At 35.2% G+C, this 14,316-nt stretch overlaps 1 protein-coding gene across 2 annotated transcripts; it reads right to left on the bottom strand.

Moving 5' to 3' along the window:
- Positions 1–9,428: 9,428 nt before the first annotated feature.
- LOC107460611 (TOM1-like protein 4) lies at positions 9,429–14,310 on the bottom strand. Of its 2 annotated transcripts, none has more exons than XM_016078993.3 (10): positions 14,098–14,310; positions 13,747–13,860; positions 13,218–13,296; positions 12,880–12,978; positions 12,681–12,794; positions 12,085–12,233; positions 11,248–11,329; positions 10,731–10,816; positions 10,447–10,641; positions 9,429–10,292 (listed from the first exon to the last, which is right to left on the bottom strand). In XM_016078993.3, exons 2-10 carry the CDS (start codon positions 13,854–13,856, stop codon positions 9,659–9,661), a joined length of 1,548 nt encoding a protein of 515 aa, XP_015934479.1. In that variant the 5' UTR covers positions 13,857–13,860; positions 14,098–14,310; the 3' UTR covers positions 9,429–9,658. The 2 variants fall into 2 exon arrangements, with proteins under 2 accessions (XP_015934479.1, XP_015934480.1); XM_016078994.3 differs by having other exon boundaries at positions 14,104–14,310.
- Between the last annotated feature and the right edge of the window lie 6 nt (positions 14,311–14,316).

Genomic DNA, 14,316 nt, shown 5'->3' with positions numbered 1-14,316 from the left:
GCGATATATATTCCCATTGCACCACCTAATCGCACCAAAATGGGACCCCAAAGAAAATTGGGGATATATGTTGGATATGATTCTCCCTCTATAGTGAGGTATCTTGAGATACAAACGGAAGATGTATTTAAAGCCCGGTTTGCAGATTGTCATTTTAATGAATCGAAATTTCCAACATTAGGGAGGAGAGAATAAGCTTCCTGAAAAGGAACTTAATTGGAATGCATCATCATTAATGCATTTAGATCCTCGATCAGGGCAATGTGAACTAGAAGTTCATATACATTTGCAAAGAATAGCAAATGAATTGCCTGATACATTTTTCGATACAAAGAGGATAACCAAATCTCATATACCAGCGGAAAATGCCCCAATTCGAATTGATGTCCCAGTTGGACAAATTGCCACTGAAGCAAATACACGCCAGAAGTGTGACAGGCCTGTCGATTCCAAAGACAAAAATCCTCGAAAGAGAAAAGAGGTAAATAATATTCCTGTTGAAAAAGACATAGTAGAGACACATGCAGTTGTCCAAAATTCTGATATAATTTTAACGCCAGAAGACGTTCATGTACCTGAAAATTGTGAAAATGACGAGATATCGATAAATTATGTCTTTACAGGAGAGAAATGGGACCGAAATAAGACAATTGTCAATGAAATATTTGCATATAATGTGGTATTAAATATCATGCATAAAAGTAAGGATCTTGAGCCAAGATCAGTCGAAGAATGTCGACAAAGAAATGATTGGTCAAAATGGAAAGAAGCCATGAAAGCTGAGTTAGACTCACTTGCAAAATGTGAAGTCTTTGGACTTGTAGTCCGTACACCAGAAGATGTAAAACCTGTTGGGTATAGGTGGGTATTTGTGAGAAAACGAAATGAGAAAAATGAAGTTGTGCACTATAAAGCCCGACTTGTGGCACAAGGTTTTTCACAAAGCCCGGTATAGATTATGAAGAAACGTATTCCCCTGTAGTGGATGCGATAACATTGCGTTATTTGGTCAGTTTATTTGCATATCATAAACTGCATATGCATTTAATGGATGTGGTAACTGTCTACTTATACGGCTCATTAGATCGGGATATCTATATGAAAGTCTCTGAAGGACTAAAGATATCTAAACCACCCAATGAATATTCGCAAGGGTTATACTCAGTCAAATTGCAAAGATCTTTATATGGTCTAAAGCAATTTGGACGAATGTGGTATAATCGTCTTACTGAGTATCTGGCCAAAAATGGATTCAAGAATGATGATATCTGTCCATGTATTTTCGTAAAGAAATCTGCATCTGGATTCATTATAATTGCTGTGTATGTTGATGATTTAAATATCATTGGGACTCCTGAAGAAATTCCAACAATTATAAAAACTCTAAAAGAAGAGTTTGAAATGAAAGATCTTGGAAGGACTAAATTTTGTCTCGGCTTGCAGATCGAGCATATAAAAAATGGGATCTTTATTCATCAAACAACATACACAGAAAAGATCTTGAAGAGATTTTATATGGATAAGTCACATCCATTAAGTACCCCAATAATCGTAAGATCTTTGGATATGGAGAAGGATCAATTTCGTCCTAAAGAAGAGAATGAAGATATCCTTAGTCCTGAAGTACCATATCTTAGTGCCATTGGAGTGCTAATGTATCTTGCTAATAATACGCGACCTGACATATCATTCGCAGTAAATTTACTAGCAAGGTATAGTTCCTCTCCAACCAGAAGACATTGGAGTGGAATCAAGCAAATCTTTTGATATCTTCATGGAACGGTTGATATGAGATTGTTTTATCCCTACAGATCCAAATCACAACTAGTTGGCTATGCAGATGCCGAATACTTGTCTGATCCACACAAAGAGAGATCTCAAACAGGATACCTGTTCACATATGGTGGTACAGCTATATCTTGGAGGTCCACGAAACAGACGATAGCAACAACCTCCTTTAATCATGCTGAAATACTAGCGATTCATGAAGCAAGTCGCGAGTGTTTTTGGCTCAGGAGTTTGATCCAATATATCCTGTCATCATGTGGACTGATTGATCATAAGATAGCTCCAACTGTCCTGTTTGAAGATAATACAGCATGCATTGCTCAACTTAAAGGTGGATACATTAAAGGTGATAGAACAAAGCATATTTCTCCTAAATTCTTCTTCACTCATGATCTTCAAAATCAATGGACAATTGATGTCCAACAGATCCGCTCAAGTAATAATCTGGTAGATTTATTTACAAAGTCACTCCCAAAATCCTCCTTTGAAAGATTGGTACATGAGATTGGAATGCGCCGATTTCAAGACATTAAATGATGTCGGCAAGAGGGGGAGACTGTACTATTTTTTTCTTGGTGAGATTTTTTTCCCAATGAATTTTTCTTGACAAGGTTTTTAACGAGGCAGTCTCCATCACAAAGTATATTGTACTCTTTTTCCTTCACTAAAATTTTTTTCCATTGTGTTTTCTTTAGTAAGGTTTTAACGAGACATAATTCTAAATGGTCATCCAAGGGAGAGTGTTACGATAAGAAAGCCTAGGTGGATGACTATTTTCCCACAAGGCTCAGGTTTTGAAGAAGAATCTTATTTAATATAGTTTGACAAACTACTATCACATACACTTATAAATAGAGGCTTTTGCCTAAGAGAAAAATACTTAGCAATAAAGCAAATATTGCTTCTCTCTTTCTTTTTTAAAGCATTTCTTTACTTTCTTTCTTTATAAAATACTAATATAATATTAATATATTATCTTTATAGTAGTATAATAGTGTTGGTAAATATTAATAATAGTATTTTTATTTATATTTTTATATTTGTTACCTCTTCCTTATTTATTAATTTAGTTATTTTACAACACACACGACAATTTTTAGAATATATATTCTACTCATTTTGTAATGTACATTATTATTGGACATGTGAATAGATATCATATTTTATCTGAATTAAGTTTTAAAATAGTCTCTCAATTTAGTTATATTTGTTAAATATTTTTTTTAATTTTAATTGTATCAAGTTATTGAAATTGACAAAAATGTATTACATTAGTCTCTAATATTAATATATTTTTGTCAATTTTAATAACATAATTGATATAATTAAAATTTTGAGAATTATTTTAATACATGTGACCAACTTCAAAAATTACTTTAGAACTTAATCTGCATATAATATGAAGTGAGGCATGCATCGAAACATTTTCTAATGTAATACTAGTTCTTTATCCTGAAGTATGAAGTCCCACTTATCTTTCTTGTAGTTGAAGATAATATCATCAATAACAAGGTCCAAGAATCATAGTTAACCACCCACCAACAAATTTGGTACCACAAATAATTAGTGCATCATGAACCTGCCTATTATCGGCACATTATAGGAATTACCCAATGTTAATAATCAAAATGGTAGACCGTAGCACAAATTTAAAGCACGAAGGTTCCTACTCTAACCTTATACAATACATCAAATCTTGCATTCATAAATACATATAAATACTGAGTGACACTCACTACTACTACTCATGCACACACTACTCATTCTATGATTCATTCAATTATGAAAAAGAAAAAGGTAATGGGATTGGGGCATCAAACTAAGTTAGCATCAGCAAGAAAGAGCAATAATAGAAGCAACTCGTTCATTCCCATTAGAGGAAGAATCAAGAGGAAAATATTCTTACTCGTGTTTGGAAAATTAAGGAAGACCTTCAGCCACCACATCCTTGGTTCTCTCGCTAGCTAGCTAAAAGTAACATGTTCTTTATATGAATCTTCAAAACTACCCTCATTATGATCTTCTATTGTTTACTCTATTAGATTGAGTTTGATGCCAATAATCCCCCTATATTACATTGTCTCATACTCTCATGGAAGATGTAATATTGATGATATTTATTAAATAATGTGATTATCATATCTTAATGAATATCATATTAGATTAGACGCACCATTGTAACGATGTTTCTTGATCTTATTTCAGTGTTTATCGAGTTAGTTAGAGACAACATTGTGAAACACAAAAAATGTAAAGTATTAAATACTACAAAAATAGATAAATAAAACATAAAATATCTTATTTGGATAATGGAGTAAGAGTTAAAACAGGGAAACGGGATATTTAACAAAACTGTAGGATTACCATGTGTTCATAACACGCAGCGGAAGAAAAGAAGGTAATCCTAAAGATCTATTTTTGTGCTTAAATTTTATTCCAATAATGTAATATATGTATAGATCAGATCTAAATACCTTTAGACGCTTTAGTAAAAATCACTTTCTCCCTCGATGGTACGAAGGCGCTATGCGTATCCACACCGAGACCAACATTTGCTGTCAACCCCTTGACCAATGGACATCTGATCTAAATTGAGAAACCTCTTGCAACTCTTTGCACACCATAAAATTCTTCTCTAAGAATTAGTCTCACATACATTTATGTGCATAGAGGTAAAGGAATAACAACCCTTGTTATTCTCTCTGTCTTTCTCATGTTTTCCTCTACTCTTGGCATACCTATATATAGTATGAGATTTGTTGTTGATTTTAAATTTGAATCTCAATTCAATATAGGTTCATTACTAAGCGGGTAGTTAATTAGTCTTACTAAATTTACTAATCAAGGTTGGCGTCTAGCAACACTCCTCAACGACCCGATAGTATGAAGTAATATATTTTTACTAAGAACCTCAGAAGAACAAAGTATAATTCCTTCCATCTTTCCAACTCTTGGTTAACCTTTAGAGTATGGTTTAATTGTCAAACTCTAACTTGTTACCATTATTATAATGAACTGTGAATGACCTAAGAAACTCATTTCTTCATTCACTCAATCCCCTTGGCCAAGGTTTTATTCATCTCATTCATTATAATCATAGAGCTCAAACTCTTTACCGAGAGTTGACGGATTCCTTATTGACTAATCATTAATTCTACAAGTATTTAAATCATACCCAATATCCATTCAACTAGCACCCTAGGGTATTAGGTGTCCGGAATCAAAGTATAATAAATACATTGTTAATTACTATGACAGTCGCAGGTCAAAGGAAACTCTATTACTATGTTCATCTTGAGAATATCCTATTGACAAATATGCGGTAATTATAACCATTAGGAATTCTCAAAGTGAGTCAGTTCAATGGTCATATCTCTATATGTACTATCTATATATATAATTTAATAAATGAGATCTATTAATTTTCATCCAATGAAGACCATTATATATATATTGATCTTTCCGGATTATTAATGTCCTTTTTAATAATCCTATGACCAAGAACAATTTAGATTAAATTATAAAAGATTTATTTCTCAATATTATGATCACTATCATAATAATAAATCTCTAAATTTAATCTAGGACGTTATTATATTAACATTTTAATATAATAACAGTAACAAATTATTTGAAACATGATTGATTGGATTGTGGTCATACTCCTTAAAGTGATGTCGATTATTGTGGGAAGGTTCCTCCATTATGCCAAAAGAAGGAGAGGATTTCTAAATCATTCGAACAAACCGAAAAAGAAAAATACGTTGGCAAAAGAAGATTATCTATCAATAAATTCTCAAATATTTTAGCGTCCTCAATCCTTGTTGCAATTGTATGTATTTTAGTGATGACTAGGCATGATTCCATACAGCTTTTCTCAATATTCCGAACGAGAAAGCAAATACTAATAAAAACATAGCTAGTCCTAGTCTAGTCAGTAGTTATCGGATATTATCATGAACCCCTAACTTAGGATAATTTTTTTTTGGTTAAGAGTGAATATTATAATTTAATTTTTTTAAAAAGTGTATATTGTACACGTATTTATTTTTTTTAATTTTTTTATATAAAATACAATCTTTACTCTTCATTAGAAAATACTCGTCACCATAAAATTAGCCAGTTTGTACTAATTCTATTGAAGATATTACACATTAATATTAAATTGTCTTTAACAAATAATTTTTATTAATTTATATATTCAAATTCTGAAAAATCTAAATGCAAACGGTATTAATTTATGGTGTATAAAATTCTTAGTAAATATAGATATAAATTATATACTTCTTATATACAAAATGTCTATAAATACAACAACAACAAAGTCTTGTCCCATTAGGTAGGGTCGGTTACATGAATCAAACGACGTCATTGAGTTCTATCATGTATCATGTCTACAGATAGACCGTTTATATGTAGATCTCGTTTGACTACCTCATGAATGGTCTTCTTAGATCTTCCTCTGCCTTTCACTCCTTATCCATCTTCGATCTCATCCATCCTCCTGATTGGGTGTTCTGTCAGTCTTCTTCTCACATGTCCAAACCACCTGAGATGCAATTCTACCATCTTTTTCACAATGGGTGCTACTCCAACTCTCGCCCTTATATTTTCGTTTTTTATTTTATCCAATCGCCTATGACCACTCATCCATCTCAACATCTTCATTTCTGCCACACTTAGCTTATGTTCGTGCTCTCCTTTGGCCGCCCAACACTCTATACCATAAAGTATATCCGGTCTTATAGCAGTGCGATAGAATTTACCTTTAAGTTGTAAAAGTACTTTTTTGTCGCATATAAAACCAGATGCACTCCGCCATTTTGACTAACCTGCTTGGATCCTATGATTTACATCATGTTCAATCTCTCTATTATCCTGTATAATGCACCCAAGATACATAAAACTTCTAACTTTTCATAGGATGTTTTCTCCAATCTTCACATCTATATTAGGGTTTTTCCTTCTCAGACCGAACTTGCATTCCATATATTCCATCTTACTACGGTTTATGTGTAGACCATACACTTCTAGAGCTTCTCTCCATAAGTCCAACTTCTTATTTAGGTCTTCCCTTGACTCTCCCATAAGGATGATATCATCGGTAAAAAGCATGCACCATGACACAGGCTCTTGGATGTGCTTTGTGAGTACTTCCAAGACTAATATAAAAAGGTATGAATTTAAGGATGATCCCTGGTATATCCTATACCAATAGAAAATTTTCTGTCACACCACCTTGAGTCTTCACACTAGTTGTGTCCCCATCATACATGTCTTTAATTGCATGAATATATACATTTCTTACTCTCCTCTTTTCTAAAACCTTCCATAAGACCTCCCTTGGCACCTATTGTACGATTTTCCAAATCAATAAACACATATGTAGATCCTTTTTATTACTACGATATCTCTCCATCATTCTTCTTAACATGTATATCGCTTCGGTGGTGGATCTGCCTGGCATAAATTCAAATTGGTTCTCTGTTACTTGTGTCTCTTTTTTTAACCTCCATTCTATCACTCTTTCTCTTGTAGATAGGTACTAAGGTGCTCTTTCTCCACTTATCAGGCATCTTCTTTGCCCTTAAAATCTCATTAAAAAGCTTGGTTAACCAGTTGATGCATTTTCCTCCAAGGCTCTTCCAAACTTCAATCGGGATATTATCAGGTCATACTATCCTGCCATTTTTCATCTGCTTTAGAGCCTCTTTTATCCCGATGTCTTGAATCCTTCGATTGTAGTTAAAGTTTTGATCTTCTTCACTTGTGCATAACCGACCAAGGCTCGGAAGAGTCTTATGTCCTTCACTAAATAACTCGTAGAAGTAGCTCTTCCACCTCTCATTAATATTCTCCTCTTGAGCCAACACGTCTCCATCTTTATCCTTTATGCACTTAACCTGATCCAAATATCTCGTTCTTCTTTCACGGATCTTTGCGATTCTATATATACCTTTTCCTTTTTCTTTCGTGCCCAAAGGTTGGTAGAAACCCTCATATGCTCTTGTTCTTGCTTCACTTACAGCCACTTTGTCTCTTTCTTAGTCGCCTTATATTTTTTTCTAATTATCTGTATTGCAGCATAGAGACCACTCTTTAAAGCACTCCCTTTTTATCTTTATCTTTTCTTGTACACTCGCATTCCACCGCCAGGACTCATTGTCTCTTTTTTCTATTCCTTTAGATTCACCAAAACTTTCTTTCTCTGTTCTTCTAATAACTTCTGCCATCTCCCTCCACATCTCTTCCGCGCTTCCATTCTCATCCCCCTTTGCCTTTTCTCCTATCCATCTTAGGAAGCTTCTTTGTTCCTCATCTTTCATCCGCCACTACCTCAGTCCTTGGGTTCTTTGTATGATGTCTTTTCCTCAACCTTTGCTCAACGTGAAAATCCATGACAAGCATCCTATATTGTGTTGTTAAACACTCCCTCGAGATAATTTTACAGTTAATGCAAAATTTTCGGTCGACTCTCCTCAACAAGAAGAAGTCGATTTGAGAGCTTATCATGCCACTCTTATAGGTTATAAGATATTCGTCTCTCTTTTTAAAACATGTATTTGCGATGAGAAGGTCAAAGGTTGAGAAAAAGTCTAAAATAGTTTTACCATCGGCATTGATCACCCCGAAACCATAGCCTCCGTGAATACTTCCATACCCAGTCACTTCTTTTCCAACATGGCCATTTAAATCTCTTCCTAAGAAAATCTTATTTCCCGAAGGTATGTCTTAGACCAAACTCTCTAAATCCTCACAAAACCTTATCTTGTATTGTTCGTCCGAACCCACTCACGGTGCATAGGCGCTAATCACATGAAAAGCACCTCCCTCCACCACAAGTTTGATGGAGATGATCCGATCTCCCACCCTTTTGACATCTAATACGTCATTCTTTCACTGCTTATCCACAATAATACCAACCCTATTCCTATTCTTCATCTTTCCTGTATACTAAAGTTTGAATTCGAAAGTATCCAACTCCCTAGCCTTCGCACCAACCCATTTTGTTTTTTGTAGGCACATAATGTTAATCTCCCTCCTTGTCATGGTGTCCACCACCTCCATAGATTTTCTTGTTAGAGTGCCTATGTTCCATGTCCCAAATCTCAACCTTCTGTTGCTCCGACCTTTATCTTTTATTTTGTGAACTAGCTTATTTACCCTCGTCCGTTCACGAAAACGCGAGAATCCTTGTTCATTTAACACTACATCCGGACACTGATACAACGGCCCTTGCTCATTTGACACCGTACTCGAGCCATACAGTGCGTTGTTTCCGGGCAACCTTTAGCGCAATAACATCTTTAATTCATGTCATGAGGATTCGACTATGCTTTTATGTTGGTTGTCGAAGACCTAACACAACCCTCCTCCTTCATCCGAACTTGGGACCTGCTATGTACCGCAAGTGCAACATAGACAGAGTTATACAAAATATCTATAAATATAATTATAAATTATTACTAACCAAATGCTGCCAAAATATGATAATATTTACTAGTCATATAGCATTACTCGTAAATAAATATTATGATACTCATTCTATTTGGTGGATAATGGAGCTCGAAGAGTTTGAAATTACCCCATCGAATAAATACTCACTTCCATTTTTCAAATAGGGATTTTGGAAGAAACTCTGAAGCTAAGAATCCGATATTATTTAGAACACGAGCCAACAAATCCAATATGAACCATATACATGAATATATGCAACGACTATATATTTTAAACTACGTACACGCATGGGAAAATCATACCCGAAGATTCCTAAAACACAACCACAAAATGGGTTGTCTCAATGATCTGAAGCAAAACACGATGAACCACACTCGTGAGCTGTAGCAGTATAAAAAATACAAACAATATCTCAATATGACCTATTATTTGGTTTCGAAGATGAAGAGGTTTTGGATTTGGCAAAATCAACCAAATCTTTGAACAGGACATCCTCTGGCTTCTGTTGTTTGGTTGGGGTGGATGGATTTAGAGACAGATTCTGAGTTTGCCCAACCAAACCATCATAAGAGGAACTGGATCCACCACTTGAGTAAGTTGTTCCACTTTGTTGCTCAAAAAATTGTTGTCTCTGGTTGTGCTTCGCAGGTGGCGGTGGAAGGAACCCAGTAGATGGTGTGTCCCTGTCCCATTGAGCTGGAGGCAGATCTTCTGAATACTTTTTTGTGGGAGATGGCTCATCATACACAGGCTGGCCACTGACAACTGGTGAAGTACTCCTGGCATGAGAAGGAGGTGAAGAGGACCGTGCAGGAATAGTTGATGAGGTAGGATTAGTCGGGGCTGCCAATGGAGTCTGCTTTGAGTTTTCAGAGGATCCTCCCTCTGCTTTATATGCATCACCACTGAGATAGTCAACCATGCCTGTGTCAGAGTAGACCGGATTCCTTGATGGTGGTGGTGGAGGAAGAAATGAGTTAAACCTCCCTGGTTCTGCCTTGTCGTAGGCTGGTTTCCGGTTCTGTGCATTAGTATCGCGTGATGACCTGAAATTATTGTATTGAACTGCTAATTATAGTGTGTATCAAATGGAAATATGCTTGACAGAAATCGAATTAAACCATGATATAAACAATTATGCTTACTAAGATATATGAACTACCACAAGATTAATATAATGAAAGAATTTCTGTGGTTCACCTATGGGCTAGTTGAGCAAAATCATCCTCTGACTCATCATCATCCTCGTGATTTGCATTTACAAGTGGCAGAGCTGGAGTTTCTGTTGCTCTTCCACCTGTATCGACAGTTCCGTTCGCAATATTGTCGTGTTTGAGGAGTACTCGCTGAAGGCTGTCATTCAGTGCCAATCCCTGAATTAAAAGCTGCTCATCCCTAGACAAAAGGCAACCATTATTGTCATTATTTTGGGGTTCCATGGCGAGAAGAGACTTCTTTTTCTTTTTTTTGCGAAAATTTCTTACGCAGTATTGTTCACAAGAAGCATCACACGCTTTTGATAAGATCGGCACTGGTCCACAAGGTCAACAATGAATTCATCTTTCACGCTCTGCCAAGTTTTATTAAAAACATTAGGAAACAAATGAAAATTGACAACTCAACACGACTACTTTGCACAGAACAAAAAATTAAAAATATTATAGCAAGTAAAAGCATTAAGTTTGAAATATGTCTTAGTTCTGCAACTGCAAGGAACATTTCTGTACATGTCATGACTGGATTTTTCCCTTCCAGAACACGTTTGTAGGTTATCTACTCTGAAACAACAGCTAAACACAATGTCTAGTACAAATGAATTAATCCCCATGTAAACAATAGATTGAAATTTCCCTAGTGCTTCACAATAACTAACAGAATGCAAAAATGAGTAAAGAGAAATATAGCATCTTCAAGCACGTCTTCATAAACAAGAAAAACTGAACAGAAGTTCGACAATGAAGCAAGAAGATAAAGAAACATAACAGGCGGGAAAAGTATCACCTTGGGATCTTTAGGATTCAGGGCATTCAGCATTTCCATCAAAACATCAGCTAGTCCTTGAGCATTTTGAATCTCTGGCACACTGATTATAAACAAATTTAGTTGAGACGGAGAAAAAAAAAGCTAAAGCTAAGAAAATTTACCAGGAGAAAGAAGACAAGTACTAAAAAAGATAAAGAATAGTATTCCTACAACAGTTACATAGATGGATGAAGACAAAAAATTGAGCACCAGCCAAAAAGAGCACCAAAATCCCCCATAAATCCATAAGAGGAAGTCCCCTAATTAAATCATCAACATTTGCAAGGCCTAAAGCCCTAAACATTTGGCCGGCACCAGGGCAAACTAATGCCCCCTTGACTACTAGGCCGATGTGGTGCTGACCCTTAAGATGTTCAGGGAAGAGACTAGATATAACCAGTATGACCTAGGGCATTAAAACGACAAACTTTCAAACAGCTTCAAAAACTCTTTTCATTATTTAATTCCTTTTTTGTCTAAGTTGGAAATTCATTGCCACAAGAATTGGACAGATTTCTTACCCTGACAAAGGACCTTCCACTTCAGAAACTACCAACAGGTAAATTGGTTCGTAGAGATGTAAAATTTAAAATCATAAACCATCAATTTAGAGGATCCATTATAATGACTTTACCAGCATGCAAACTGTGTGTAAAATTTGGCATACATATTTGTATAAAATTGAGTTTTATAAGATGGTGGTCCCTACCTACTCAATTAAATCTTTTTGCATTATGTGAATTATATGGTAATACTTTTAGCCAGACACAACAAACATGGGGATTAGAATATTAGGATATGAAGTTGAAAGAGCACCTAAGGCCAGATTCATCCGAATGAAGAGAAGCCTGAATAGCAGCATCATCATCATATTCTACAGCTGAATGAACAACCGGCTGGGTTTGAGGAGGAGTGAAAAATGGCACACTGTTCTCTGCTCGTGGTGGAAATTCAACTCCAGCAGCCTAGCAAATATTAATTATTAAGAATAATACATTTGAGAAACAAAATATTAATGCTTCTGATCCAAAAATAACTTAATCATATGTAGTTTTGAATAGAAATTTAGATATGCCTTTGTGAGAAAAGAGAGCATTTGAGTGAGTGTGTGTGCATGCCTAGGAGTGCAACTCCAACATGCACACACACATTTGCATGGAGCTTGTGGAGTAATATAACCAACGTACTAAAAAACAATAATTTAAAAAAAAAAATACTACAGGCTAATTTTTTCCCAGGTTAACGCAAGAACTATAAGAATATGTCACATGCAGTAAAATATATAACATGTTTTACATCATTAATGTGCATCAATAAAAACGTCAATGCATGTCAATATACGGTAGAACTATTTGCTTGCAAAAATAAATTAATTGCCCGAAAGAAATATCTCGGTGCACATGAGTTATCACCTTTAATTCATTATATGCTGCATAGTATTGGGGGTAAACACCGGTTGGGCCCCCAAAAGCTTCTTGCCATGTATCAATCAAAATCAGTATCTTTTCCCTCACATTTAAGTCAGGCTGTACAATGAGATGGAAAAAAAATAAAGGAGTAGATAAGAGAGTCTATTACTGAACTATAAAAGGTGTCAAAGAAATTAAATACCTTCTTCTTCACTATCTTAACCATATCATGTAAGATGTCCCGCTCAACAATCTGCTGAAACACGCTTTCACCACAATTTTTACTAAGGGTCTCCAGTGCCTACATCAAATACATACCATGCATGTGAGTTAGAGTTATTCACTATGTGTACATAACTGAAACCATGAATAAAAATTTTGGCAGTACTCTACGCCTCATATCTTATAACAGCAAAAGAATTTAAAAAATATCAACAACTTTACAAAAGTTACTTTAACCTATAAAATAATCTGTCACACGACGTCAAATTGCATTAAAACATTCAATAACTATAAAAAAAGTAGAAGAGAAATACTAACAAAAAGTGCCAGAAGTTGTATCTTGGGACTTTTATTGCCCAAACGCTTCTTAAGTATCTTTAACGCATCCTTTGCTTGCCTGCAAATTTAATCAGTTCAGCAGAGAAGATCAAGAACAACATAATCAAGGAAAACCCACACTGTCCAGAATAAGTTATAAAGAATCAATCAACATACTTAAGATCCAAAACCAAAAAGTAAAAACTGAATATCAAGTTAACAAGAAAAAAAAAAAAAAGGACACAGTTTCACTTTTGCCTACTTGACACCTAGCTCACTAAGCCACAGTGTATGAATTACCAACAGTTCTCTGGCAAACACTAGCAGAAGGTTAGGAACCTAGTGAAAAGTGATAATTGAAATTACATAAAATTACTCACAAACCAAAAGCATACATAATATCTAAATCACAGGTGTAATATCGATTTGAAGACAGAGACTTCACTTTAGCAATCCATTAATGAGAATATGAGAGACAAAAAGAAGTTAAACAGGAAAGGAGCAAGAGTATGAGCTATAAGGTTTTTACTTAGGGTCCATATTGATGATATCACACAACTCAATGTTAATTGCCCAATCAGGACCAATAAGCATGTCACTTGTTGCCCTCTCAGCACACGTAGCAGCATTGTTAGCCATCTCTCTGCAAAATCCCAAAACCACGCAACGACAAAATCCATATCAATAAGCAAACCCAAATTATATACCCAATCCAAAAAAAATCTAAACTTGTTATTACACCTACTAAAATCGTCATTTATTACAGGCATGACCACTAATTAATCCACAATTTTCAAAATTATCAAACCTCACAGTACCAATTCAATCGGTCAAAATTAGCAGAGAGAGAGAGAGAGAGAGGGAGAGAGGGAGAAATGACCTTAACCTTTAGCTGTGGAAGGAAAACAATCGGAGAGTAGAAGAATTGAATTGATGGAATGGAATGGAATCGTAGAATCAGAATAGAGAAGCGAATCGGAATGTATGAGGAAGCAGATGAGAGATTGGAAGAAAGAAGATCGGTCTCCAATTGGGGATTTTGGGGACCGACTTTTCACTTTTTTTGTTCTCACACAACACACCTCACCTACACAAACAA

Source organism: Arachis duranensis, chromosome 8 (assembly GCF_000817695.3).
Source record: "Arachis duranensis cultivar V14167 chromosome 8, aradu.V14167.gnm2.J7QH, whole genome shotgun sequence".
Classification (NCBI taxonomy): domain Eukaryota; kingdom Viridiplantae; phylum Streptophyta; class Magnoliopsida; order Fabales; family Fabaceae; genus Arachis; species Arachis duranensis.
Note: the sequence above shows the minus strand (reverse complement) of the source record. Positions and strands in the feature narration are given on the sequence as shown.